The 27,145-nt window shown below is 37.0% G+C and overlaps 4 protein-coding genes across 5 annotated transcripts in view; 3 read left to right on the forward strand and 1 right to left on the reverse strand.

The window, feature by feature from the left end:
- 5-HT2A (5-hydroxytryptamine receptor 2A) overlaps nucleotides 1-27,145 on the reverse strand; it is a 151,679-nt gene that overhangs the window by 33,210 nt on the left and 91,324 nt on the right. The window lies entirely within an intron of this gene.
- On the forward strand, nucleotides 823-2,382 carry LOC124219270 (uncharacterized). Of its 2 annotated transcripts, none has more exons than XM_046626605.1 (3): nucleotides 823-1,010; nucleotides 1,305-1,405; nucleotides 2,088-2,382. In XM_046626605.1, the coding sequence occupies exons 1-3, from the start codon at nucleotides 865-867 to the stop codon at nucleotides 2,186-2,188; spliced, it is 348 nt and encodes a 115-aa protein (XP_046482561.1). In that variant the 5' UTR covers nucleotides 823-864; the 3' UTR covers nucleotides 2,189-2,382. The 2 variants fall into 2 exon arrangements, with proteins under 2 accessions (XP_046482561.1, XP_046482562.1); XM_046626606.2 differs by having other exon boundaries at nucleotides 1,308-1,405.
- On the forward strand, nucleotides 4,866-6,329 carry LOC124219267 (uncharacterized). Its single transcript, XM_046626600.2, has 3 exons — nucleotides 4,866-5,055; nucleotides 5,417-5,487; nucleotides 5,811-6,329. Exons 1-3 carry the CDS (start codon nucleotides 4,907-4,909, stop codon nucleotides 6,059-6,061), a joined length of 471 nt encoding a protein of 156 aa, XP_046482556.1. The 5' UTR covers nucleotides 4,866-4,906; the 3' UTR covers nucleotides 6,062-6,329.
- On the forward strand, nucleotides 9,534-11,400 carry LOC124219272 (uncharacterized). Its single transcript, XM_046626607.2, has 3 exons — nucleotides 9,534-9,725; nucleotides 10,307-10,362; nucleotides 10,893-11,400. Exons 1-3 carry the CDS (start codon nucleotides 9,577-9,579, stop codon nucleotides 11,006-11,008), a joined length of 321 nt encoding a protein of 106 aa, XP_046482563.1. The 5' UTR covers nucleotides 9,534-9,576; the 3' UTR covers nucleotides 11,009-11,400.

A 27,145-nucleotide genomic window follows, 5' to 3' on the forward strand; every position in this document is an offset into this window, starting at 1 on the left:
TGCACGCGGAATTCCAAAACTTTTTTTGTCATGACTAAATGGCATTTTTCAATGGAAAACAAAGCATGATGTAATAGTACAATTATTGAACTTGTTGTATCCATGAGAATAGATGCAGAGCAGTTCTAAGGTGTCATGTGAATTTCAAAGATTCCGTAGGAGATTTTGGAAATGCTTAGATTATCTAATTTTCATACAGATTGAGCTCGGTTTCATCTGGAACATTTTTTTTTCCCTGAATTTCAACTTCATTTGTATGGTAAACAATTCCGAATCATCGCGGAATGTTGGAAGACTATGGAAAAATCATTCCATGAAGTTTGGAAAGCGTAATTTGAAATATTTTTTTTATTTTTTTGACGTGAACGGAAAAAACCAACGTTAAAAACAATTTTATTTTTGAATTTCCTCCGAATGTCTTTCAGGATCATTGACCCGACGACTTCTTTACACTTGTATTGTAAAAATTGTCGACGAAAATATGTCGAGCTTAGCGAAAAGAAAAACTGCCACGCGTATAATATGAATTGAAAAAATCTGCCATGCGAAACAATGTTACGTAAATTTATCACTTACAATTAAGGTTTGAATTTCACGTGGGATTTGAATATATCGGATGTTTTTACAATGACGCTGTTCAAAGCTAACGATAAGAGACCGACAACAAAGCTGGTCAAATATTTCCGTGTTTTCAAGTAATTCTGCAAACAAAGAACTTGGAAGCGGTATTTCGGGCCCAAGGTTTCGGAATCTATTGAAACAGATGCATTTACACGTTTCAACCGTTATTCGGTGGAAGTATAAAAAGCCATTGAATATCGGTAATGGATATCAGTTCTGAATCAAAATCAGAGTAACTACAACATGGCGAAGCTCATCATTGTCTTGGCACTTGTGGCCTGCATCAGCCTCAGCGTTTTGGCTGAAGAAAATCCTGCCACCGGAAGTAATGCCGGAAGTGTACAGTCGGGCTTTGGAGTCGGGAGTATGTTGAAAGCCTTGAAAGAAGCGTGAGTAACATGCAAAACTGGAAACATCCCCGAATTATCGTTGGATTAGAAATTATCTTTCGTTTTCATAACTACCGTTCTTGTACTTCACACTTTATCGATGGATAAAATGACGACGAAGTTTTTGTACCAGATTTTTAATTTTATTACACTCTGGCTTCTTTGCTTTGATCGTTTCTTTTTTTTTTTTTTTTTTGAAGCTTTGATCACACGCAACACACCGATGATAATATATGTCGAAAAGTTTCTACGTGAAAAAGTTGATTGAAGTTGACTGATGTTCTTTCGTTTTAGAAGCCAGGGCGAGAATCAAGCTGAGAACACAAACGCACAAGATGACGACGCAGATGATGCCGCAAATGACGGGAATGAAGTGGATGATCAGACTATATCAGGTAAGACTTGTAGATTAATTCAATCGAACTGTTGCGAGAATTTTATGGTAATTTCATGTCGCCGGAAAATCATTTCTAGTTGGAGTCTCTGAACCACAACAATAAAAATTTGTGTCGTCGATATTCCGTTTATTTCATGACCGAAGCAGAAATATTACTAGAAAAATTTCTATTGCAGTTCCGATATTTTTAAGGGTCATATTTTTCTTGATTATATTCTGGAAAATTTCCTAGACAGTTTACACCTTGCTTAAACTATTTGCATTTATCCCCAACGCTTTGTTTTACAAGTATCTACACCGATAACTATCGGATCAGAGATGAGAAACGAATTTTTCGAAATCGGTATTTAAACCCCACAACCAATCGTTAGATTCGATTCGGATTTGTTTGCTTCATTGTTGAATTTATTGTTCATTGGGTTGAAATAATAAGAATGCACTATTATTGATAATTAAGCGTTAACCATTCCGCTCGATGGGATCTTTTTTCAGTGCCCTTGATGCCTCGAAAACGGCTGAAAACTGATTGAATTTAAATTTGCAAAGATTATCTTTCAATCCTCGAAATTGAAATTCGATTTACCGTAAAAAATTGATGATTCATTTTAAGTAAATTGAAAAAAATGTGACGAATGGAAAAAATACCGTCACTGAATTTGAAGTAAAAAATGACGTTGCAGATGACGCTGACGAAAACGATGCCGAGAATGACATAATACAAGAGGAAAATACGGGAGAAACTGTCGTTGACGACGATGATGATAGCAGCAGCAGCGAGTAATCAAAAATTCCCCTTTTAACAACGAAAAGGCATAAATATGGAAGCAGAGACCGAATTGGAAGTTTCTGGAATTACGACGTCTCGCCCCAATTACAGATGGAACTTTAATTACTACGGTTTCGATTATTTTACAATGCCTAACCAAATGTAACGTAAAATTATGTTGTTAATAAATATTCATTGCATCATATAAATCCCAGTATATTCCGAACTGCATTTAATTACGCACCTTATCCCATGAAAATTAGACGAAAGGGTGAATAATATTTCAGCTGAGAAGTTTTTGAATATCATAAAAAGTTTAACGGTGCGTATATTTATTCGGTTAATTATGGTAGAAAATTTATCTAGGAATTATTTCATTGCCAGTTCAAGCCCTGCGAGTAATTTTGATTTTTCAAAAAATTTTCCTGAAATTACGGAACACGTAATCTCACTTATCAGTTAAGAGATTGAAGAACTATTTGCGCCACTCGGTGTCCGGATATTTTACCATAAAGTCAAGCTTTCTAATGAAACAGAAAATGTGAGCCTAGTTTTTTGGTGATACTTGGATAATTTTTAGACACATGAATTTTGAATTTATCCAAAAATATTTACAACAACCACTCATGTGTATATATGTATAAGATGGTTTATCAGCTGTACGCAGCCTGTAAAACTCGGGAATATTAAAAATACCTGTAAATTGCTATAGACTTGAAAAAAAAGAAGATATTTATTTGATTAGTTTGTTTCTTTGCGATTTTTGTAAATCTTTAATCACGTATCGATATTTATCACGTTTTTAATATAACTTTGCATTTCTACTTTTGTTTCTTTTTGTAGTTTATATTTTACATAACTTGATGTTCGTTGGGAATTTTATTAAAATAATATGTAGCTAAGTACATACTATATACGTAAGCTGCAAAAGTATTTCTAGAAACGTGAAAGTAAAAAATACCGGAATTGCAAACAAAAACTGGCTATCGATGCTTCGTTTCAAATCTGTGACCGGGATTCTATTATCCAGAAGAGTGTTGAAAAATTATTTTATCCTTCGAGTTGCGTAACTGAAGAATGTCAATTCTATGAATCCAAGTGTTTCGAAAAATGACTATAATGTGGGGGAAGAAAAAAAAAAATTTTAGCGCCAATTTCCAGTGTCGCATTTTTCCAAACTCTCGCCATTCTTGAAATAACGCTGAATTTAGCGCGAATACATTTTCGCGTTTCGGCTATTATTTGGAGTCTTTGTATCGAAATACTCCATGTGTCGATAACTGTCGTTTTTTTCGGACTTATTACGCAAAGTACGATCTCGATTTGACGGAAAATTTAGAACGAGATTTTCGTGGATGTCAATTTCACGCATTCTTTCGAAAAAAAAGAAAGAAAAATTCAAAACCGCGGTGAACTGGCTAAAAACAAACAATTCGCAGATCATGTGATTTTATCAAGGCGGAAAAAAAATTGCGCACTTGTGTTAATAAAGAATTCGGGGACAGATGAAGTTTAACGAGCCACGCGAATTCACTTTTCCTTGATAACTGCCATCAGTTGTTGCAATATTTGACCAAATTCGACTCTTACAGTTTTTCGCATGTACCAGGTGAATGATTTCTCAACGCTGCATTTGTTTGCATTTAATCACGCTCGATTAATCGTGAAAAAAACACGTCAGCGAATTCATTCCTTCATCAAAGTTTGATGATACCCCGAAAATTTGTTTCATTCTTGAAAACCCTACCGAAAATAATCATGTGTTAAATTATAAAACGTTATGACTGAAATTCACAAGTTTGTAAAAAATCATGTAACAAATTACAAAAAGCACGAATCATCAGATATACTAGATCAAAATTCATATAGTTCCTTATTTTCGATCTAGTATAACTGATGGTTTGTGTTTAAATTTTAATTTATTATGTAAATTTTTTATACATTTTATCGGGATTTACAAAATAAATCATGCAATAAATTGCACGTGAATTTAAGTTAAAACGTTTCATAATTTAACAAGCGATCATTTTTAGTAGGGAAAACTCTGCACATTCTGAAAATGGCAAAAAAATAACAATCCCATTGAAAGTAATCATCAGAAATTTTTTCCTCCTAAAGTTATTCACATTTTTGTACCGATTTGTGTGTTTCCAATATCGCGTGTTAAATGGTATATTTTTTCCCCTTTTTTTTATGGGAAAAACATGAGAATAAATTCAAAAACGTTGAAATTGAAAAATGGATCAATCAATGTTATAAGGTCGTAAGTAAAAAAACTCAGCATCCGTATTCAGTCGTTTTTTTTCACGTGACCAGTTACAAATTTCACTCAACGTTCAAAATTTCAAGTATTTTTTAATAAAGAGCAAAGGGTTCGAAAAAAAGCTCAGAATCAACAACCGCAGAAAAACTTTTATTTTAATTTCTGTGCAAATTTAATCACCTCAAATTACATTTCGGGGCAGCCATATTCAGATCGAACGATTCAACCACGAGATTGGTAATGAAAGAGAAATTTTCTTTTCTCACTCCCTCTTTGGATGTGTAATAATAACGATAATCGATTAATTTCTCAGGGTCACGTTATAGCATAAAAATATAATTCTTCTCAAGCGGCGTAATTTTTTACAGACCATCTGTTCATTCACACAACACTGATTATACGCCGAAGTATAAAAGTCAGTGATCATCGCTCGCTAAAATCAGTTCGGAATTGATTTCGAGAAATCAAGCATGGCAAAGTTCGTCATACTTTTGGCAGTTTTGGCCATCAGTACTCAGGTGATGGCCAAACCGACGTCTAAAAATTGGTGGTCAAAGTTCGAGGCTAAAATCACGTCCGCTATCAAGAAGATTGAAAAAGCGGTAAAAAAAGCGGCAAAGTGAGATGATATTCAACAAAGTTTATTTTTTATCCCATCAACACATGGTTTTCAAATAAAAATTGAATTTTTTTATACCGAAACCTGCAATATAATCGGTGATATTATAATTATTAATTTATTTTTTTTCCGAAAATTCCATTCTCCAAATCAATGTGACGTGTTAGAAAATATTTTCGACAAATCTTCCTTTATTTTCTTATTCAATTTAAAATATCAAGATGCAATGAGGAAGATGAGAAAAAGCAACCGTCGCAATATTACGAAAATTTTCTAGCGTGGATTATATTTCATGATCGAAGGTCTAGAGAGAGAAAAAAAAAAAAAAAAAACCTAATCCCGAGTTTTTCAATAATCACAGGCATCATGCTGCCGAAGAATTGAAAACTTCAGAAACATCGAGTGCCAATGAAGTTACACTGACCGGAACATGTAAGCCAATAAATTCAACTTCTAATCAACACTTATTTCGATATTCATTTTTTCCCAGTAATTGTTTTTACTTCGATTTGAACTTTGAAACATCTCGAATGGTTTTTCGTTTCTTAAATCGTGCTTAAAATCAGTGGCTTAACATAACGACAAAAAAATGTACAGACTATTTAACCGATGCAAAAAATAACTGAAGCTTCATTTTCCGGCGGTGCTTAATGCCAAAAAATAAAATTCCAGATCTCTGCTGGAACGCGGTTTTCGATCGCATTAGAATCTTGCACATCGCAAGCATATCACTGATGAGATTTCCACTTTTACAGCCGACTCCTCGTCCGCAGGCAGTGGAAGCGAATCTGAAAAAAATACCGCAAGCGATAATGTCAGCGATTCCAACGTTGACTCCAACTCAGAAAAGATCTCCGATTCCGCGAAGAGTAGCTCTTCCGATACGTCTAATGATCAATCTACAGCATCTCAAACCGAGAATCAATCAGGCACTAGTTCCAAGACGAACTCCGAAACTTCGTTAATGTCTAATTCTCAATTCCAAACCCAATCCCAATCCCAATAGAATCAACACTCCGATCCCGAACAGAGGACGGTTTTCAGCCAAGTTTTCGTATCATGATCCGAATCTCCATGTTTTGAATTTTTTCAGAACTATCGATACCAGTCGAAGCTGGAGTGAACAAATTCAAAGTTTCAAATGATGAAGTTTCGCCCGAAGCGAAGAGATTTCAAGTAAAATTATTCTCGTAATTTTTCACTGCGTAGCAGTTAATATAATATGTGCGATTGTTTACGATTTATGAATAAATCTTCTTCGTTTGCATCTGCAACGTTGTGTGTCTATTGAAAATTATTACACATCTGCCACACCACCGATGTTCTCAAGTGATGGTGTTCTAAGGTTTAAACCGTTTTGCTATGAGATGTTTAACTACAATTAATACCTGATTTTACACGGTCATTTTTCTTTATGTAATTACTTACAAACAGGGGTAAACGATTCGATGGAAATCTGCGTTTATTTCTTACGAAGCATTGTATTAATGTCTCGATTTTCGATTTGCATACAAAAAATTCGGTATTGTGTACCTTCAAATGTGTCTTTCAACATATTTTTATGCATTTACAGAACCACGTGGTTTGTTGATATGCATTTAAACTAATCGCTTTATTGATTTTCGAAGAACTGGAAAAAAAAATTCCACAGAATGTGTAAATGCAAAAATTTGAAATGAAGAAATATCGAAATGTAGAAGGGACAAAATGTAGAAAATTCAAGTATAGAATGATCGTCATTCTGAGGACGCAACATTCAAGCCTCCGCCTTTTCCGGTAACCTGATTTTACTATCTCCTGTTCATTCTCGTTTTACAAAATCAAAAAAATAGCTACAGTTAATCCTGACTCTCCAAATGTAAGATATCCACTGGAGAAAAAAATTTTCAAAATTGGTGAAATAGTTTTCGATTCATTCACACACACAAAGAATCAATCAATTCGATTCATCTGAGAGTATGGACTAGGATCTCATTTTTAATTAGCAGGTACGCAATCCCTTCCTAAGCGGGGGGCAAAAAACTTGCATACTTAACGAGAAAATATTCTTTTCGATTTTTTTTTTTTTTTATATCGTTTAGCTCCAACTCAACCGATCGAGACGAAACAAAATGCAGGTCATTTTCGAAAGTTTAGAATTTTTTCCGGAAATTTTAGTCACATATTCTTCAACTATTTGAAGCACTCTCCACAAGATCGTGGAAAGTAATGTCGAGTTAGTTTAGAAAATTTCCAACTTCTTCTAATGCTTTCTGTACTTACTTGAATCTGAGCTACTTTGACCAAGAATGGTAAACATTCCTAATTCGCTGACGGTTGAATGTCTTTGCCATTTTACACTAATCCCAAAAACTGCCACGCAATTCTTCACAAATATCGATCGAGCGTGTAATTTTTTGCAAAGCCGTGAAACAAAAGTGGAAATTAATCGATAAGAAAAGCAAACGCTTCGCAGAATGTCTGACGATTTTTATTTTGTCACGCTTGATTGACCGCGAGAAAGAAATTACACAACTTATTCCAAGTTAAAATGATTAAAATGTAATACTCATTGATCGAAAAAGATTTTTGTTCAGCTACTTATGCAAAGAACAAAAAAAAACAAAAAAAAAAAAAAAAAATGTATAACTCTAGGACGAGAACACGGAGTAAAAAATATCTTCATTCGATCCTGGATGGAAACTCGAGTTTTTCACATTCCGATTTCAAAATTGGATATGACCAAGTATCAACATTTTTTACTACTGTGTCTAGATTATACAAAAATCGCTGTTCCAGTATTTTTTGAGCGGTCAGTTTGAATTATAAGTGTAAGTTGTTGAAACTTGGAATAGGCAGAAGAAATGCTTCGCTCGAAATTTCCAAAACACGCCTAAGTTTCGCCGATGCGTCAGAAGGCAAGTTTGAATTTCTATAAGTAAGTACAGTGATCAGAAATCACGAAAAAATTTTGACAGAATTGAATGAAACCGGCTTTGATATAATATTTCTAGTATTTTTGCTTTTGTATTGAAAATATAATATATTGGAAAAGATTTCACATGACTGGAAGAAAATGACACCAATTGGGATCTTCAAATTTGACTTGGCTGAAATCGTTCAATTTTTTGACTCAATACTGCGCAGAGTATCATCTAAAAAAGGTGTCTTAATTCATGTACGGAATGAATCGATCCAACAAAATTTCAGTCACCTAATTTACCGAGGAACGAATATTCTCATCTCATTTTTCCGTCGATCCGAAAATAGCGACGTAGTTTTCTGGAAATATTACACGTGTTCTTTACGAATTTTGAAAAGAGTAAAAATGAATATGTAAGAAAAGCAAACAATTCGGAAATTTCGTGACGTCAGTGCCCAGTTTTGAGCAAATAAAGTTAACGGTTGTTGGAAGTTCGCGAACACTTGAATTTACTTTTCTTCGGTACTAAACTACCACTTGTTTCAATATTTAATGAGGCTTGTGACCCGACGAACGTCAGTATCGATTTGTATTTCATCACGATTGATTGAACGTGAAAAAAATAAATTACATAACCTGATTCCTCAAGCTGACGGAAGCATTAAACTTACTGGTCGAAATGTTTTTTATTACCCTTCATTTGTCTAGAAAATATTGAACCTTCGGATGAAAACGAGAATTGAATGATATGCCAATTGCTTGACGAACAATATTTGGCAACAGTTTGAGCGAGATATTTAGACTGGTCTGGTCGTTTTTCGAAACTTGAACTGCAAAATTGAAAACGGCAATAATTGAGAATTTTGTAAGCGTGTCTGAGCCATACAAAAGTCGTTATTCCAGTATTCTTTGGATCACATATTTCGAAACCGCGTTTAAATTTTTCAAACTTGGTATATCCGAAACAAACTCACGACTCGATGTTTTCAAAACTCTCCCGAACTCCGTGAAAATCACTGATCACACGTTTTCAATGTTGGTAATCCTGAACCTGAAGCTGAATTCTCAAAATCTAAAACGAATGACGTAAACTCGAAATTCAAAGTAATTCACATTCGTCTAAAACGTACGAAAGTTGTCACGCACTGATTTTCATCGCTATCAGTTCCAAGTTTTGCTGTGTTTTCAAATTTCGAACTGTCTGTACGGGAAAACTACAAGGTTAGAAAAAAAATCGCGTTAAGTCGCCGCAAAAAATTCAAATTATAAATTGTGCGCAGTTTCGACCTTTTGGATCAGTCAACTTGAATTTGAATGATTCAAACACGGAATTGGTACCCGACGAATTAAAGAATTTTAAAAAACCTTATTCGATTGCGTCGGGAATTTGATTTTTCACTTCTCAGCATTGGCGACTCGGAAAACGACTCGGATTTAGAATAATGACGACGATCGATAAATTCGACGATTACGTAACGACTGGGAATGGAAATATTTCGACAATATGCGAAATTTCAGACATCTGTTAATTCACGCAACAGTGATTATGTGCCGAAGTATAAAAATCGCGGATCATCGTGCGCGTTAGTCAATTCCAATTTCATTCCAGGAAATTGAACATGGCGAAGTTCATCGTTATTTTGGCACTTTTGGCCGTCAGCTACCAGGCTCTGGCAGAACAGTCATCGCGTGTTTTGACCAAAGAATTTATAGCACAGCTCGAGTCCGAAGTCGAGGAACTTGAAAAAAGCATAAAAAGTTCGGAAGAGTGAGTAATATTTGATTAAATTCTACTCTGCGCCGATCAACATTTGGCTGTTGAAAAAGTTTAATTTCTTACAATGAAATCTTCCAGGTTCTTCCGTACAATAATCTGCAACGTCGCGCTCATTCGTTATTGTCATTACACAGCTCAACGGAAGAATTTTTTTTTTTTTTTTTTTCTCCTCCGCGAATAGAATTTACGAATACAATCGTGATTTTATGTACATATTTTAGGAACATGGTTTCTAATATGATTATGATTTTATTCGTAAATTCTACGTTCTCAAACACCAAGATTCATGGAAGAAATCAGGAAAACTGTGTAGTATTTTTTAGATAAGCTATAGATATTACAAAAAAATCGAAATTTTCGTCTAAATATTGTGTTTTTTTTTTTTTTCATGAGTCTGGTACGAAAATGTTGATAAAATAAATAGTCAGAACTGATTTCGATATCACGTATTATCAAAATTTTTTACCAGCAAAAATTTGATCAATAATTTGCGAATTTTTCAATTCATATTGGATTCCATGTTTGAAGAGACATGCTAAAATGTGTAGTTTCTTATTTGTCAATAATTTCAGGTCAAACACTTCGACGGGGAGCGCAGCTGTCAATGCAACTATACTTACCCCAGCATGTGAGTCCATTAGTTTGAATTCAACTGCTTCTCGATTCTTTCGTGGAAAGGCTAACTAATCTCAGTTCGTAGTCCCGCACTTCCCAAGACAAGCAAGAGCAACGGAATAACGGATAATTCGTCCGATTCGGTGATCAGAAACTTATCGTTAGAAATTGGAAGCCTTTAGAGTGTTCGGAAAATATTAAATATTCATACCAATTTCGGTTTTTCTACCTTGAATTATGCGTGGCTCTGTTGATCCTGCTTATTTTCACAAATCCACAGTCAAATGAAGACATTTCGGAAAAATTTTGAGCTCTGAGATATCCGGGTTTTTTCTTCTTTCTCAAATCGTGCTCAAAATCCGAGTCAAAATTTATTGTCTTGAAGGTGTCGGTCTAGTCTGACAGCGTCACTTTCTAAACTTTGTGTCTCGAGATTTAGATTTTGGGTAGAAAAAATGACAAAAGCTGCATCTTCGGGCGGTCTTTTCAATACATACAATAATTTCGTTAGTATTTCGTTAACGAGATTTCTCCTTTTTCCAGTCAACTCTTCATCTTCCACCGATGACGGCGCATCTTTGAAAAGTACCGGAAGCGGAAGTGACAGCAATCCCGAAGTTGACAACAACTCTGGGACAAGCTCCGGTTCCCAAAAATAGTAGCTTTTCCGGCGCATCTGAAAGCGATTCTACATCATCGGAATCCAGAGATCAATCAATCAGTAATTCTCAGTCTGGAGAGGCCCAAAATTCTCGGTCAAACTCCCAATCACAATAAGACTCAGGTCCGTTTACGAGACGTCGACTTTCAGTAGAGTTTTTTTGATTAAACTGAATCTTTGAGTTCTGAATTTGTTCCACACGATCAATAACCAACGCAAAATACGAGCAGTAAAAGCTGCAGCGACCAAAGTTTCGAATTTTAAATGAAGTTTCACTCAAGGCGAAGCAATTTCAAATGTAATTATTCCGATAATTTTCCACTGCGAGTCAGTGGTGTAATGTATGTAATTGTTTATTAACCACGAATAAATATTTCCGCATCGTTATAATTACGTCTATTCGAAGTTATTTTCCATCATCCTGCCATAAGCATCGATATCCTTAAGTGATGCCGTTTCAAGTTGTGAAAAGTTGCGCTTAAAATTGTTCATTTCTGATTCGTATATATATATTTCCGTCACTCTGAAACTGCGTTTATTCGTAAAAGAACGAAATGTATATCGATAACCCCGAAAATTGATTATCGGTATATTTGATGTTACACCGAGAGAACTTTTTAATTGCGGTTACCGCTCAGTCCTTAACTATTTTCAGTTTTTACCAAAATCGAAAAATATAGTTCTAGGTACAAAATGAAAATTAGTTTTCTACCTGTTACCGGAAAGTCTAGTGTCCGTTACTATTCTTTCTCATTACGATCACTGTTAATATATTTTCTTGTAACCGTTGCGAAAATTTAATGCTTGTGCAACGATTACAGCAAATTCAAATACAATCGAAACCGCGTTTACTCAATTGCATATATTTAGGAAGTAACCACTTGTTGCTATATTGAATTGAAGTCGTTCTGCATGTTTTTGCTTGACAAATAACGATTTATTATTTCGTTAAGAAACTTCAACAATTACCGTGTCATTGGACCTCGCTGATCTCTGGATCAAAAAAAAAAAAAAAAAATTCAAGAAATTAATCAACAATAGCAAACGTAATTGTTCGGTGAAAATTTTTCTAAAAATTTATATAGATCTATGTCCACAATTCTACACAGCTTTTTTAAAGCAATTTCAAATAAATGAAGTAAATAAATATATCTTTTCTCTTCGTTACCTTTCCGACTTTCCAACAAATCGTGGATGTTATTTTTTGAAAGGTGAGATTTTGTTTCAAGTGTTTTTCTGAATCAATTTTATCAGTAAATTAGTGACGAATACAGTAGAAATAATCAATAAACCTCTTGGTCGGTAAATGTGATAAGCTCGACGAACTTTTCAGCAAACTGAATGAATTTTCATGAACGCTGAATAATATTAGGCCATAAAGTGTTTCTTTAACACGTATAACCGTATCTGAATCGTATAAAGGCACACGGCACTTTGTTTATCTAAAAGATTTCGCATCCAGGAATCTCTAACCGAACGTCATCGGATTTGAGCCTAAATTTCTGTCGCTAACAATAGCCATCAGAAATTACGGAACTTGGTCAGAATTGGGCGAAACTGAAATCGACGGTAATATTTTTAGAACCTCTGTCTTCGGAATTGAAAACAGAACGTATTGGAAATGTTTCACATCGATGATAGAAAATGATAATCTGTCGAAACGGATAAAACGCGATTTGATCGATATCTCTCAACTTCTGAGCACGTTACGTAGAAAGTAATCTTTAAATGCTGTTTCCATTTGTGAAAAAGTATCAGCGGAAAAATCTTTCGTTTTCTAATTAACCAACGATCGAATATTCTTTTCATTAATCTGTTCCTCGGGAATTGTGACGTAATCATTCGTAAATATCGATCGCACGTGATATTTGTAAATTTCATCATAAGCGAAAATGAATCGTTAAGAATAAAAGATTCGCAGAACCTCAGACATCTACGCGTAATAATCGCGCACTTGTGCCAATAAAGCAATTAGGTGTCGGAAATTTACCGAACTCGTGAATTTACTTATCTTGGTATTTGCCACTTGTTCCAATATCTTATGACGTTCGATTCGAGTCGTCTGGCGTTCGGGCGAAAATATTTTCTAGTGTCCATGGAATATTATTTCATCGCGCCTGATTAATTGCGGCAAAAACAAATTAAACAACTTGTAATGTTTTTCGATAGGCTTCATTCATGCTGTGGATATTCAAATTTCGGTTAAGAACAGATGATAAAAAATATCACGACTTCTTCCCAAAAAATATTTACCAACAGTTTCAGGTAGAATTGGGAGGATTCGAAAGTTGAGACTTCAATTTAAGTCTTTCGCACGAAATTCGGTAACTCAAAATTGGCGATCTCATAGCAGTTGTGCAGAAATCAGCATTCCGATTTTTGTAATCATCGATTCTAATGGAAACTCAATCAATCATTCATTACAACTTACAAATTCGGTCGATAACTTTCAAACGATACAATTTTTTTGGAAATGAAAACGCTGATTTACCAGCAACATCCGCCACAAACAAAACCTTTGCCAATTTTCTGAAATTCTGTTCTTGAAAACATCTATCTCCAAGTATCGAACCCTTAATTTCAGAACCCATCATAAAAGCTTGCACTTGTGTTCATAGATTTCGCAAAAACTGCAAATTAAAAGTCTAGAATCTCTAGCGCTAAATGACAAATAATTGTATAATTTTCAAGCATTCGTTACAGCAAATATGCACAACTTTATTGTTAACTACTCTGAACTAATTTACCGTAAAGTATTGTAAACCAATGTATGCAGATACGAACCTTTAAATAGGATTTAAATGCTCGAGAAAAAAAAAAAGAAAAAAGAACATCCCCTAAAATGAGATCGAGTAATATTATGTAATATAATTAATAATTTGGTGCTTGTTTAGAAAAAATTCGCTCTGCCTCCAAAAAGGGCAAGAAATTACCTTTTTTGGGGAAGTGAATTAATTTTTAATTACCGTATATATCAATGATCGTGAAAAGTCTTTGTAACTAATTGTAAACTAATATCGACGATCGATAAATATAATAATACCGCAACGGTTGGGCAATGGAATTTTTTCGCGACCTTGTATGAATCGAATTTTTTACACATCGCTGATTCAGCCAATGTATAAAAGCCGCGGGTTATCACACATCGGAATCAGTTCTGAATTTATATCCGTAAATCCAACATGACGAAGTTCATCGTACTTTTGGCAGTCTTGGCCGTCAGCTCCCAGGCTCTGGCAAGACCAGAATCTTTCCTGAATAAACTTAAAGATCTAGTTGAGGAGGGTTTGAAGGAATTTGAAGAATCGGTTCAAAATAAAGAGAAGTAAGTAATATATCCGTCAAGCGTGACGCTGCGCTGATCAACATCTCATTTTTGAAAGAAGATGAATTTCTCACATCGAATTACATAACCTGATCGGCTCTTATATACGATGACTTGCCGCATTGTATTGCTTTGTTATCATCGTGATAGTATTCTTTCTCGAGTTCACTTTCAACTCACGATGGCCCGAAAATCTTCTAACTGTTTTGAAGATTTTCCTCAAGATCGCGGTAAATGATAAGGTTAACACATTATATAAAAATCTGCAAAATGTGGAAAAGTAAGTAATGTTATGTGGAGTTCGATCCCGAGCCGATAAACGTTCGATTTTTAAAAAAAAGTCTATACCTGACTTCGTAACATGTTTTGCTTTTTTATACTGTCATGTTGATTATACTTTTTATTTGAGGTTATTTTCTGATATTTTTCAATTAACTTTCGATGAGTGGCTTCAAGTTTTTATTGCTACAATGTTTCCGCTCCTGGACAGTTTTATCCATTCTACTTCAGGCTAGAATATATTCATCTTATAAAGGTCAGGAGAATTCTCGTTCTAGCGAATGTTTGAACAAGACGGTCTGTTTGGTAAATCCAGTTTTGAAACATGCAAAGTATATGTTGAGAGAGCTTTTTTTTATTAAACTTTTAATCGGTAGACATATTCTGATGAATCGCAAGCTTTCTTTTAAATCTCCAGTCTCTTTTCCTGTTTCTGAAATATTACATGTCGGAAAATGCTATTAAAGCGCATTTTTCTTTCTTTTAATTTTAATTCCTTTGTCATATTACTCTGCTTAATTAATAGTCGATTTAAGAACGACCGAGGCAAAGAAAAGAAGATCAAGTCTTTCTTGGCATCTGCATACTCACAAATTATCAAGTTTAAATTTTTTTTTATGTTACAGTAATTCCGAATCTGACGTCAGCGCCACTTGTAAGTGTAAAAATTTCACCAATTTCTTTTATGCAAGTTTTTCGTGCCAACGAAAATGAATTTTCCCATTCGTATTCTCTTCAATCTTTAGGACCAGTAAAAACAAAAAATTCTGTGTATTCAAATTCATTTGAATTATACGTGAATTTACAACTTTTAATTTTTTTATTCGAAACCACCACACGGTGTTCATATAACAGCTGTAAGTATGATGTTCAAGTCATAAACTCAAGTTTCAACACGCTAAAGAGTCTTCGTGGAAAAAGCACACATGCTAGTAATATATGTTTCATATCAAGTTCCAGATTTTAATGAGAAAGAAAATACTGTAAGATTTGATGAAAAATGTAAATGAATCGCTCGTCCCTGGATATGAGTTCCCTCGAATGATAAAATTCAGTTTTCGGTGGCGTACGAATCATGAATTTGATAAATATCTCAATAATGAAATTGGTTCCTTCTCTCTTCACCCAACCTTATAGCCGATGCATCCACTTCAAACTCAACTGAGTCCGAATCCAATTCTGACTCGGCTGTTTCGTCCGCTGAAGATTCGTTAGACTCCGAATCCAGCTACGCCACCGTCTCAAACGGATCGTCCGCTTCAAGCGCGTCTGACTCGGCTGCCTCCGATTCCACCTCCAACGCCGTCTCAGATGAGTCGTCCGCTCCAAGCTCGTCTGACTCGGCTGCCTCCGATTCCACCTCCAACGACGTCTCAAACGGATCGTCCGCTCCAAGCTCTTCTGACTCGGCTGCCTCCGATTCCACCTCCAACGACGTCTCAAACGGATCGTCCGCTCCAAGCTCTTCTGACTCGGCTGCCTCCGATTCCACCTCCAGCGTCGTCTCAAACGGATGGTCCGCTCCAAGCGCGTCTGACTCGGCTGCCTTCGATTCCACCTCCAACGCCGTCTCAAACGGATCGTCCGGTCCAAGCTCGTCTGACTCGGCTGCCTTCGATTCCACCTCCAACGCCGTCTCAAACGGATCGTCCGGTCCAAGCTCGTCTGACTCGGCTGCCTCCGATACCACCTCCAACGATTCAGATGAGCTGTCGGCTCCAAGCTGGTCTGGCTCTGACAACAGACTTTTGCGCTCAAACTAAGCTGTATTTTTTCTCGGACGTAGGTGACAGTTCCAGTTCTAATGACATCTCCAGTTCTGGTAAAGACCGATCCAATTCCGAGGACCATATATTATAAATTGTCGTTTTTAACGATTTAGTGATCGTGTTACGCTGGATCTCTAGGTTTAAAATTTGTTTAGCTTAAATACGTTGCAGTGCACAAATATCAGAGCAATGCAGGGATACTAGAGAAACTCAAGCAATGATACGATTACTAGTTTAAGGATATGCAGTTTCACTCGTACCAGGGCCACTTTCGGTAAAATTTTTATTATATTCCACTGCACAATGTATGTAATTCCTTATTAATCGTGAATAAATATCAACTGTGTTTATCTGAATTTACCTAGTTCAAAATTTTCAACAATCTGTCACACCATTTACATCCAAACAATTCCATTTGACATGAGCTTGATGACGTACAGTTTTCTCTTTCAATTGATATTATTATACCCTATGTTTTAGAGGAACTTCTTACTTTTAAACAACAAAAATATGCGACCCTTGAATGTATCTTACTATAAGAGTGAGGATTTTCTCGTACGAGTTAGCGTGCAAGAAAAAAATTGAATCGCGATCGAAACGTGTGTAACGAAAACTCAGTTTCCTTTGGCATATTGTATCGTTTGTTGCATAATTACAATAAAGTACAGTTCTTGTCGTAATTAACGTGCACTAATCTCAATATACCACAGCTTTGATTATTCTTGATGGGAAGGTATTCAGATCGATGTCTGACTGCAGTTTTGACGAATTCTGGGTGCGCTTGAGAAACGGTAAGCGCTAATTTCCTTCTCGCGAACAAACAAGAGTGATCTAGTTCGGCAAACCGACCAACGGATGGCCATTTTGCATTTGCGTTATAAACGTGGTCGAAATTCTGGCTTGGTGGTCGTAGCTTAAGTTTCGCGGTAACGCGTACAGTCATTTTTATTTGTTAAAAAATTACACTGGAGTCGCGGTTTTTAAGTCGAGTTTGTCATCTCCATAATTACGCGCAGCCAAATTCTGCTGCAAGGGCTCAAGTTGCGTTAGCGTGTTGCTGAAGCGTCATCTCTCGTCTAAATCACGTGTCACTGTGTGTGAACGCTCGGCTTATTGTTACCTGTGAGATGATTGATTGAGTTTGAGATTATTGATTCGAAGATTATTACCGACATTTCGAGTCGAATAGCATCTAAGGCATCCTGTCTCTTTTTTTCTTTAATTATTTTTATCGTAGATAGCGCGTTGATTATTAATATTCTGGTTGCGGCGAATAGCGTCGTATTCAATGCCAAGTTTGAATTAGTAACGATTGGCGCGATCGAGCAATATCGTTTCGCTTTACTTTAGTTTGAGTTTTTCATTGGCACGATCGCCGTTAGAGCCTTCGAAAATTTTTTGTTGAGGTAATTTTGTTTGTTACTGAGAGAGCGACTAACGCGGTTAGAATCAAGACTTACTTGTCTTATGTTTTTGGGAGAGCGAAAAGCGAGTTGAATATTTTATTTCTTTTTGTATCGCTTCAGTTACAGAATATATTCTTGTTGCTTTTTATTTATTTGTTTTTTTTTTAATTCCCTAGCGTACGATTGTCCGTTCTTTCTCTCCCCAAACTGATCCCTTCATTCTCCACGGTACTGAGCTATCTGGTGCAGAAGGCTATAGCCGAGGCTTTGCGAAGTTGACAACAACTGAGAGGCGCGTTGATCACGCCGGACGTCCAGTAAAATTTTGCAGTATCTTTTGTAAGATCATGCTTCCAGTTTTTATCACGGGTCACCGAATTATTGTGAACACGGTAAGTTCTCGGTCGCTTCTCCGGGTGGGCAAAGGTATGGAAATTCCGTTGTCACAATAGCTTAGCATTGCGTAAATATGAGCTTCGTTTGCAAAATAACAGATGATATTATGATCTATAAGAATCATCGGTGTAAGACTATTTTACTCTGTGATGGTAACTGTGTAGATCGATGTGGATCCAAGAACGATGGTTAAAGCGTGTATTACTCTCTTATGGTAATTGCACGTCGGTAAATTATGGCACAGAGAAGATGCCGCCGCTGTTATCGGCTGAGGTAAGTATGACTTGTAAGTAAGACGAAGAAGGAGTAAGATTTGCCTGATTCACAAATAAGTTCGGCGACTTTGACATAAATATCTGTATTGAACATTAATTTCGTATCGCAGCACCGATCGCGAATAACTTGTGCGAACCACAATGTGTGACATACTTCTCTACCGAACCAACTCAAAATTCTACTTGAAACGTTCAGGAACTGGGTCGAAACCTCCGCCCAACGGTAAGATTCGTCTCATATAAGCCGACTTCAATCCTTCGCTCTTTTTGATCGTGTATTTTTGACTTCTCAAACCTGTCACGCGGATGAAAGTCTATTCTCCATAGATATACCATTTTTTTTTTTTTTTTTTTTTTTTTCACGATTGTACGGTAATTTTGAAAATTGTAACATGTGTTTCGGAGTAAGTTTTTACGATGCATAAAAATATTCCTGGAGGTAGTCTAAATGCAATCGAAACAAATAATATTGCTAAAGATTTTTGGAGGCAGAGTATAAATCTAACCTCAAAAAGCTTTCGCACGTCGAAATATCTTTTTGGATAGACGTTGGCATGATGTAAATTCAATTCTTAATGTTGTTTTGACAATAGTCTCATACCTTGAAACTTTCGAACATTTTAGAAATCTCTATAATATTCCGATGTTAAGTGTACTAAGAAGTAGAAAGAAACCATATCCCAAGGATGTGCCGCATTTCGGATCCAGACTATCGTTAAAAAAGTTGTTGCAAACTTCCGTAAATAATATAGACAAAATTTTGAGCCATGAATGTTTACGGTAATATAGAAATGGAACGTATGTGACGTACGAGTAACAGATGTCACGAATACTTTATCTGATCGTGAGTGAGACTCATGTTTCTTTGTATAGGATCTTATCGGTACTAATCGACATAAACGAAGGTATCCCCTCACGGAAAAATTCCTGAACTTGGGTGTAAATTCGCACCCTCAACTTTTTTCATATGGAAATTCAGCATCATCTGCGAGTCGGTGTTGCGAATTTACACCCAAGTTGAGGTTTTTTTTTTTTTTACCGTGATGGTGTAAATGCACCTGTTGCTCCGACTAAAAATAATCTGTATATTTCAGGTGGAAGTTCTAAAAATTGTACTTCAGTTGAAACTACTACCGACGATGCTTCTACGGAGGATACTTTTTCCGATGATGTTTCTATAGGTATTTCTTCGTCCGCTGATATAGATGCTTCTGATTTTGATGATAGGGATGTTTCTGCTACCGACGATGATTCTTAAAATTAGGCTCACGCTTCCTCTTCCGGTGGCAGCACAATTTTTCCGATGAAAGCTATAGATTCAAAAATGAAGGACGTCATTTGGCTGAGTTTTTGTAACACGTGACACAATATTTCGATTTTCAATTTGTGCGTGCACTAGTGTCAAGTTAGACATGAAGGCAACATATACTGTCGAGAAAATCAAAACTTTCCGTCGACGTTATTTTGAGCAGACCAGGATACATAGAATATTATGTATAATTGTCTTCGTTGCATGGTCGTGTAAATCGTCTAATTTATTACTGATAACGAATAAATATTTACCGTCTAAGTACTTATCTCAATGATATTCCCAACCTTACGCCGCACCATCGATAACCGAGTAATGACGTCTGACTGAAATTTTTTCTGCTCCAATTTGTACGCTATTTTGATTCTCATCAGCTCTTTTTTCGATACAGAAATGCACAACGACAAAGATTACTTCCATTTGTGATCTACATTTAAACTTGATTCTCGGTTTTTTACCTGACTTTATTTTTACGCTACGTTTAACTGTTGAATTTCGATTCGGTACATAATATCTACTAAATATATATATGTATATTATACAGGGTGTCCCTAAATTGCCTCCCACGGACTAGCCAGCATAATACCTCGTTAAAATCCAACCGAGAATTTCTTTTCCGGAAGATCGTCCGACGCATAGTTTTTGAATTATAAGCGATAGCGCTAGGCCAATCAGAGTGCACCATTTCATCTAGATTTGCCGCCACGGAAATTGCTGTTTTGTTCGTCTGGGTGAATTATTATTATTTGTTTACGAATTAAATATCGGCACCTCCCCTCTTTCGCTGCTGTACCCCTTATGCTTGAGGATGCGCTTCTGTTTACACACACAAGTGTGCGCCCATGGATGTGCGGCCGGCAGCGTATGCCGCGGCAACAATACCGAGGTCAGCGCTCGAGAAGGGGTACAACAGGGAGAGAGGGGAGGTGCCGATATTTAATTCGTAAACGAATAATAATAATTCACCCAGACGAACAAAACAGCAATATCCGTGGCGGCAAATCTAGATGAAATGGTGCACTCTGATTGGCCTAGCGCTATCGCTTATAATTCAAAAACTACGCGTCGGACGAGCTTCCGGAAAAAAAATTCTCGGTTGGATTTTAACGAGGTATCATGGTGGCTAGTCCGTGGGAGGCAATTTAGGGACACCCTGTATATACTGTGACGTGGATTTTTCCCGCTCCTCGGTCACTGGGAGAAAATGACCGAGAACTTACCGCGTGCACAATAATTTGGCGTCCACGATGTACCCTGGATCTAAAAACAATATCGCGAAGTTTTGTTGGGCGCCTGGCGTGATTAACACGCCTCGAAATCATTAATGCGCTATTCCTCGGGCATATGCTCGATAGCTCAGTACCGCGGAGAGGGGAGGGGTAATTTTTGGAGAGAGAGAGACACTCGAAATACACACGCTATTTAACAAAAGAAGTAAAATAAAATCTTATATTTCCCAACAGCGGTGATACAAAACAAAAAAAAAATATAATCCAAAAGTCGCTCATCGCGAGTCTAAAAATAAACAGAAAATTACACGTAACCTACTCTATTTCTTACTCTAATGAGCTCGCGGCTCTCTAACTAAAATGTCACTCAACGATCACAAAATCCTCATACGCAATTCTGAATTTGCAAATTCGCCATTTGTTCTCCATGGCGATTATTGCTCGAAACCGAAACTAGAATTAATTATTTAACGGTGCGCCGTCGGGCTACCGAACAGACGGCGTCCTCAATCTCACCCGAGATCTCACCCGACTCGGAGCTTTGACGCTACCGCGAGTTGCCCTAAATCTAAACGAATACGCAAACGTTACTATATTTCAAACGCAACCAAAACTCAATGCTCAAACTCCTCGTCTCAACTGCTGCTCAACGCAACGGCAATTTTGACTATACATCACCTCAACTCGACTAAACACTATCTTAACTAAACGGCAACTTAACTAAGCGCAAGCACCACCACTTTTAACTTCAACTAAACACAAGCTCGAGGTAACGCAACTCAATTTACATTATCTTAACTACCGGGTACGGAACTCAATGCAGGCGCAACTGAACGTAACCTAAACTATACGCTATCGCAACGCATTCGAAATCAAATCTTTTCAAAATCCTCCAAAACGTTATCCGCTAATCCGAGCACTCCAATTCGGCACTTCCCGACCTACTCGAGAGATGACACTTAAAAACCCGATAACGCGGCTTGACCCGGTACAGCGAAATTCGGCTATACTTGATTTCACTAACGAGAAAGACTCAACTAAAACCAGTGACTTTACTCAACTTTCTCAGGAACTCAAAATTTACTCTACTCTAACACGCGTACTCAGGCTACGGTCATCAAGCAAAAGAACCGGCAAAAGAATTTCGAGTACTTCTCTACAACGCAAATCCAAAACGGCTACCCGTTACTCGGCAAGCCTTTTCGCAATTATGCTCGAAATTCAATCGCGGGGATAGAAGCAGCGCTTACCTTCTACATCCTTGCAACCCCCTTTCCATTCCCCTCGCGATTTTTGGGCGACTCCATTACTTCGCGAAACTCCCCAAAACGTGACTACTGATCACGACCGCCAGAACTAGAGTGGTTTCAAAAACCTACTACCTGCCGCAACACGGATCTCGATACGCCATCCCATACGTGACGTCATACCCACAAGAATACGTAATAATCGATCCGTCATCGATTTCGTCGACCGCGCAGCTCGACGCGCACCTTCGATAGCATCGCTGCGCAGAACTTAAAGCTAGATCGCAATCTCGTCCTCCGCGCAGCTCCATGACGTCTTGGCGGTGAGCGTGGTGCTCCCTCGTCGCTAGTCGGTCCGTCGCGAGTCCGCTGGTCAATTGTTGGCGGGGTGAAGGGGGAGAGGCTGCGGCGCACCGGCCGCCAGCGGGAATCGCGTCCACCTTGGATTCCCGCGATGCGGGGATCTGCGTCGGCTCCCCCTCCGCAGCCTCGACATCCTTCCTTCGCAATTGTCGCTAGTCCGCCACTTCGCAATTTCCTCGAATTCGGTGATGACTTCTTGCCTGATGCCGTTGTAGCTCGAAAAATAAAAAAAACAAAAAAACCTGAAATATCTTACGCTATTCGCTAAGGTGTCCCCTCTCGTAGTTTCGGATGCGTGACTCTAGTCCTGGCGCTGTTTTGCAAAAACTTCGCAACTCAATTTCGGAAATTCCTAAATTTTTGTTCCGCCCAGGGTTCAAGGAGCCCCTTGTAACGGGCATCAAAAATGCCACGTTACAATATATATATATATATAATATACATTGTGACGTGATTTTTCTTACACCTCGGTCACTCGGAGAAAATGACCGAGAACTTACAGCGTGCACAATAATTCGGCGTCCGCGAGGTATCCTGGGCCTAACACAATATCGCGAAATTTGTTGGGCGCCTGGCGTGATCAACACGCCTTGAAATCGGTAATGCGATATACCGCGACCATATGCTCGGTAGCTCAGTACCACGGAGAGGGGAGGGGTAAATTTTGGGGTAGAGAGAGATATGAATCACGTACGCCAACACGTTATTTCACGAAGCAATGATAAAATCGACAAATATATTTTCTTCCGATGATAATACTAACAAAAAAAATATACCAAAAAAAAAATAATAATTCTTATTCCAACGTCGCTCATTACGACTCAAAATACCAACGAGAAATAATAATTCGTAATTCGCTATTCGCGACTCATACTCAACTACTTAGGTCTAACAAACAAAAAAAAAAAAGAAAATAATATAACAGAAAAGAAGAAAGAAAATTAAATGACTAAATCAGGACGACCTCTTATTTCTACGGGCGCTAATCGCCACCTTACTGCCAAACAATAATTCAAAAAAAAAAAAACCCAAAACAAGGGAGGTGACTCGACTCGACGACGCGCTAACCGCGACCGTCCTCTACTAACTACGGCGCTAGTCGCCAACTTAACAATAAACCCCTCGACGAAAAAATCCTGAAATATCGTCTTTGCCAAACCGAAAATTGTCCCCCCTCGGAGTATCGGATGCGTGACTTTTGTCCTGGCACTCTTTTTTTTTTTTTTTTTTTGAAAGGATTCGCGGCCTAATCCGTGGGATCCTTAATTTCGAGTTCCATCTAGGGTTCGGGGAGCCGCTTGGAACGCGCATTGAAAATGCCACGTTACAACATATATAATATATATTCGGTATACAACAGCTTTACAGTTCTAAAAAAAAAAAAAAAACATAGACGGACAAGCTTCTTTGCCGGCATAAATAAACATTACAATTCAAGAATGCATTAGTTGGAATATTTGAAAATTTGAGTTTTTCCTTTCCTGTTCGTTTCACCATTATTTAGGATCACGATTCTTTTCAATTACTATTTTTTATTCATCGCCAAGCAGCGAATTGGAAAAGTAATTTTATTCTTTTCCTGGGCTTTCCTTCATTGAAGTAGTGGATTCGAGAATCCTGATCTTAGGATTTCATTCAAATTGAAGATTGTACACATTTTTCCCTCACGTCTAAAGTTGTGACGAGCTCCTTATACGACATCGATTTATCTACATTGTTAAATTTGCTATCCACATTTCTGACAAATTCGTAAAAGTCGGGTCGGAATCGGCGGAAGAAAAAAAAAAATAATTCGTGAAATTCGTGGTATCATTTCGCGAGTGTCGAGTTTTCGTGAAAATAAAGTATAATGTAAAATATCCGCATATTTTGCGACAATGTGAATTCAGTTTCTTCAGCATATTTGTCACTTCTCTCGATGTTTGATTAGTGTCGATTTGACTCTACTCGGCTACCTGACAAATAAGTCCTGTCATCCTGTCACGATGAAGGTCTACATTCATCATGAATTTCGAAACGCATGACTTATTGCAAAGAATGTCACTTCGTTACTCATTTACTCAGCTGACTACGATAAGCGACATATTTCTCAATCGATATAATTCCACATTCGAGTTGCTAATCTACTTTTTAGACCTTACGATACAATTTATACACACCGAACTAACCTCATTTCAATTTAGGTTTGCTGAATTTCAATCATTCATCTCGAAACGGAAATTTCAAATTTCATGAAAACCTAATTAAAAGCTATTATTAGAAAACCTTAGGAGTCACCGATTTTGAATTTGGGGGGTGAATATATATCAAACTCGAAACACGCAAAAATATAGTGCCTTGAAATCATTCAAATTTGTTCAAATTGAACGAAAAATCGGTAGGTATAAATTGCACATTTTCACCATACTCAATTTTCAATTTGCAATTATGTTGTAATATAAATTATGTTGTAATCTAAAGTCTTGCAATGAGTGAATACACGTGTTCTCTGAAATGTCAATCATTGCTTCATGAAAATAGTACCTTACGTCACAAGGGAATAATCGGCTTTATTCCCGTGCTGCATATATATAGAATTTTATTCCCGTTTCAACTACGTATGGCCACTTTATGGAATTGAATAGTGGTTACCCTATTAGTGGGGAAAAAGTATGAGAGGGAATCGTATGCTACTTTTGTCCAGCTTTTCAGATGGATGAAGTGATTAGTTAAAATAAAATGAGGAATGAGTATTACAAAATGATCTTGTACCCTCCATGAGAATTGGTTACATTTTCATTTTTTCTTCCGACAGTTTGAACTAAACGATTTGGAACTGCTACTTTATTCAAATTGATACGGAACGCGGAGTGAATTCTTTACAGGTTCTTTCATTTCAAGATCCTCAAGTTAAAGTATTCCAGTTACCCCCAACTTTTCGAATTCTTAACTCATAAGGCAGTAGCGAATTTAGAAATAATTGATGCAAGAATATCCATCATCCCAACAACTACAAACTGAAAAGATTTTCATTTTTCTATAGCCTCAAAAACTGCACTGAACTCCTTGGACATTGACACGTTAGATTTTGCCGGTATTTCATTTGGATTCAGAACAATGGGGTGGAAATCGATGATAAGAAACAATTCGCGATATTCGTGGCAGCATCGCGCAGAAATAGTGCACCTGTGTAAATGAAGTATAAAGCTATCGGATATTTACCAAGAATGTCCACCAACTTTCTTTCGTTTACATGTCACTTGTTCCAATATTTGATCAAACCCGATTGGAATCTCTTTCAGCGTAGCTTAAAACTGATGTCTGTCATCGTGTCATGATAAAGATCTACATTCATCACAATTTTCATAACGCATGACTGATTGAAAAAATTATTAGCTAGGTGACTTTTTTGCTTAGCTAATACGGATATGTGAAATACTTGTCAGTAGAAACAACTACAAACTGCGGTTGCCGACGTTTTTGTCTATTCTGTACAATGGACCGATAGAGGTAGAGTGATTTTTGTTCCCTATGAAATCATCATAATCGTAGACCCATAAGTTGCACAGTATAGTATTCACATTGATTTGGAAAACCTTAGAAAAACTGTGATCAAAACATGTTTCTTAATTTTATCTCTTCATCCCCTGTTTTTACCAATTTAAGACCGCATTCTTGAGACGGACATAAACACACGATCGCCTAGCGATGGCTTGGTAGAGGAGGCGAGGTAAACTTTTTGAATAAAGTATGGCCACACAATTTTCGACAAATTCTCACTAACGTAACTTTGAACCGCCCTGCCGACGCTTTAGATGCAGCACGTTCTGCAGTTCTCATATTGATTTTTTGAAAACAGAGAGTTTCCACTGTTTGGAAGCCAGATCGTACGGAAAATTTAAAAGTATATGACTCATCGTTATTGACTACTTCATTTTTCACCTAAAATTCATTCGAATCGATCGAGAGGTTTTTTAAAACTTCTGGATACCGAATCTTATTTGTACCCATCGGAATGAATGAAGACAGACAGAATCTTTCCACTTCGTGCTGACGAAAAATATGACGTAAAAACTGTTTCTCCAACGTTTTTTTATTTATTCTCGGGTAAATTATACAAAAGAATCGACTGAAAATCAACAAACCTGAACGAAAATCGCGCAATAAGAATCACAGATCGGTTCGGACAACGTTCAGAACGGACTCAAAACTTGCGTAATTATTTGAGCAAACGTTATATGTTCGATTTTTTCAAATGAGAAATGGCGCAATTTCAAGAAACAAAAATAAAGTGGTTACTTTTGGTCCGCGTGATTCTGCGATATTATCGTTGTTTTTTTTTTGTTTTTTTTTTTTATTGAAAGAAGGTGGAAAAAACGAGCAGTTTTTGTTCTTCAAGTTTTTCACAAATTCTTATTTTATCTGCTCGAAAATTTGTCCAAAATGTCATCTGCTGAAAAACTTTGATGGGTTGTGCGGACTGAAATGTTTCTAGAGTGAATCTTACGTTTCACGAAGTATATTCTACCAAAAAACGTGATGCGTCCCACGTTTCCTG

The sequence above is a fragment of the Neodiprion pinetum genome, chromosome 5 (genome assembly GCF_021155775.2).
Source record: "Neodiprion pinetum isolate iyNeoPine1 chromosome 5, iyNeoPine1.2, whole genome shotgun sequence".
Lineage (NCBI taxonomy): Eukaryota > Metazoa > Arthropoda > Insecta > Hymenoptera > Diprionidae > Neodiprion > Neodiprion pinetum.

What these genes read in the sequence shown, in the direction of transcription:
- LOC124219270 (XM_046626605.1), top strand. Translation starts at nt 865, where the DNA reads ATGGCGAAGCTCATCATTGTCTTGGCACTTGTGGCCTGCATCAGCCTC. An exon ending in TTGAAAGCCTTGAAAGAAGC is followed by an intron (nt 1,011 to 1,304) that starts GTGAGTAACATG and finishes CTTTCGTTTTAG; the next exon opens with AAGCCAGGGCGAGAATCAAG. An exon ending in GGATGATCAGACTATATCAG is followed by an intron (nt 1,406 to 2,087) that starts GTAAGACTTGTA and finishes ATGACGTTGCAG; the next exon opens with ATGACGCTGACGAAAACGAT.
- LOC124219272 (XM_046626607.2), top strand. Translation starts at nt 9,577, where the DNA reads ATGGCGAAGTTCATCGTTATTTTGGCACTTTTGGCCGTCAGCTACCAG. An exon ending in AGCATAAAAAGTTCGGAAGA is followed by an intron (nt 9,726 to 10,306) that starts GTGAGTAATATT and finishes CAATAATTTCAG; the next exon opens with GTCAAACACTTCGACGGGGA. An exon ending in AACTATACTTACCCCAGCAT is followed by an intron (nt 10,363 to 10,892) that starts GTGAGTCCATTA and finishes TCCTTTTTCCAG; the next exon opens with TCAACTCTTCATCTTCCACC.
- LOC124219267 (XM_046626600.2), top strand. Translation starts at nt 4,907, where the DNA reads ATGGCAAAGTTCGTCATACTTTTGGCAGTTTTGGCCATCAGTACTCAG. An exon ending in GCGGTAAAAAAAGCGGCAAA is followed by an intron (nt 5,056 to 5,416) that starts GTGAGATGATAT and finishes CAATAATCACAG; the next exon opens with GCATCATGCTGCCGAAGAAT. An exon ending in AGTTACACTGACCGGAACAT is followed by an intron (nt 5,488 to 5,810) that starts GTAAGCCAATAA and finishes CCACTTTTACAG; the next exon opens with CCGACTCCTCGTCCGCAGGC.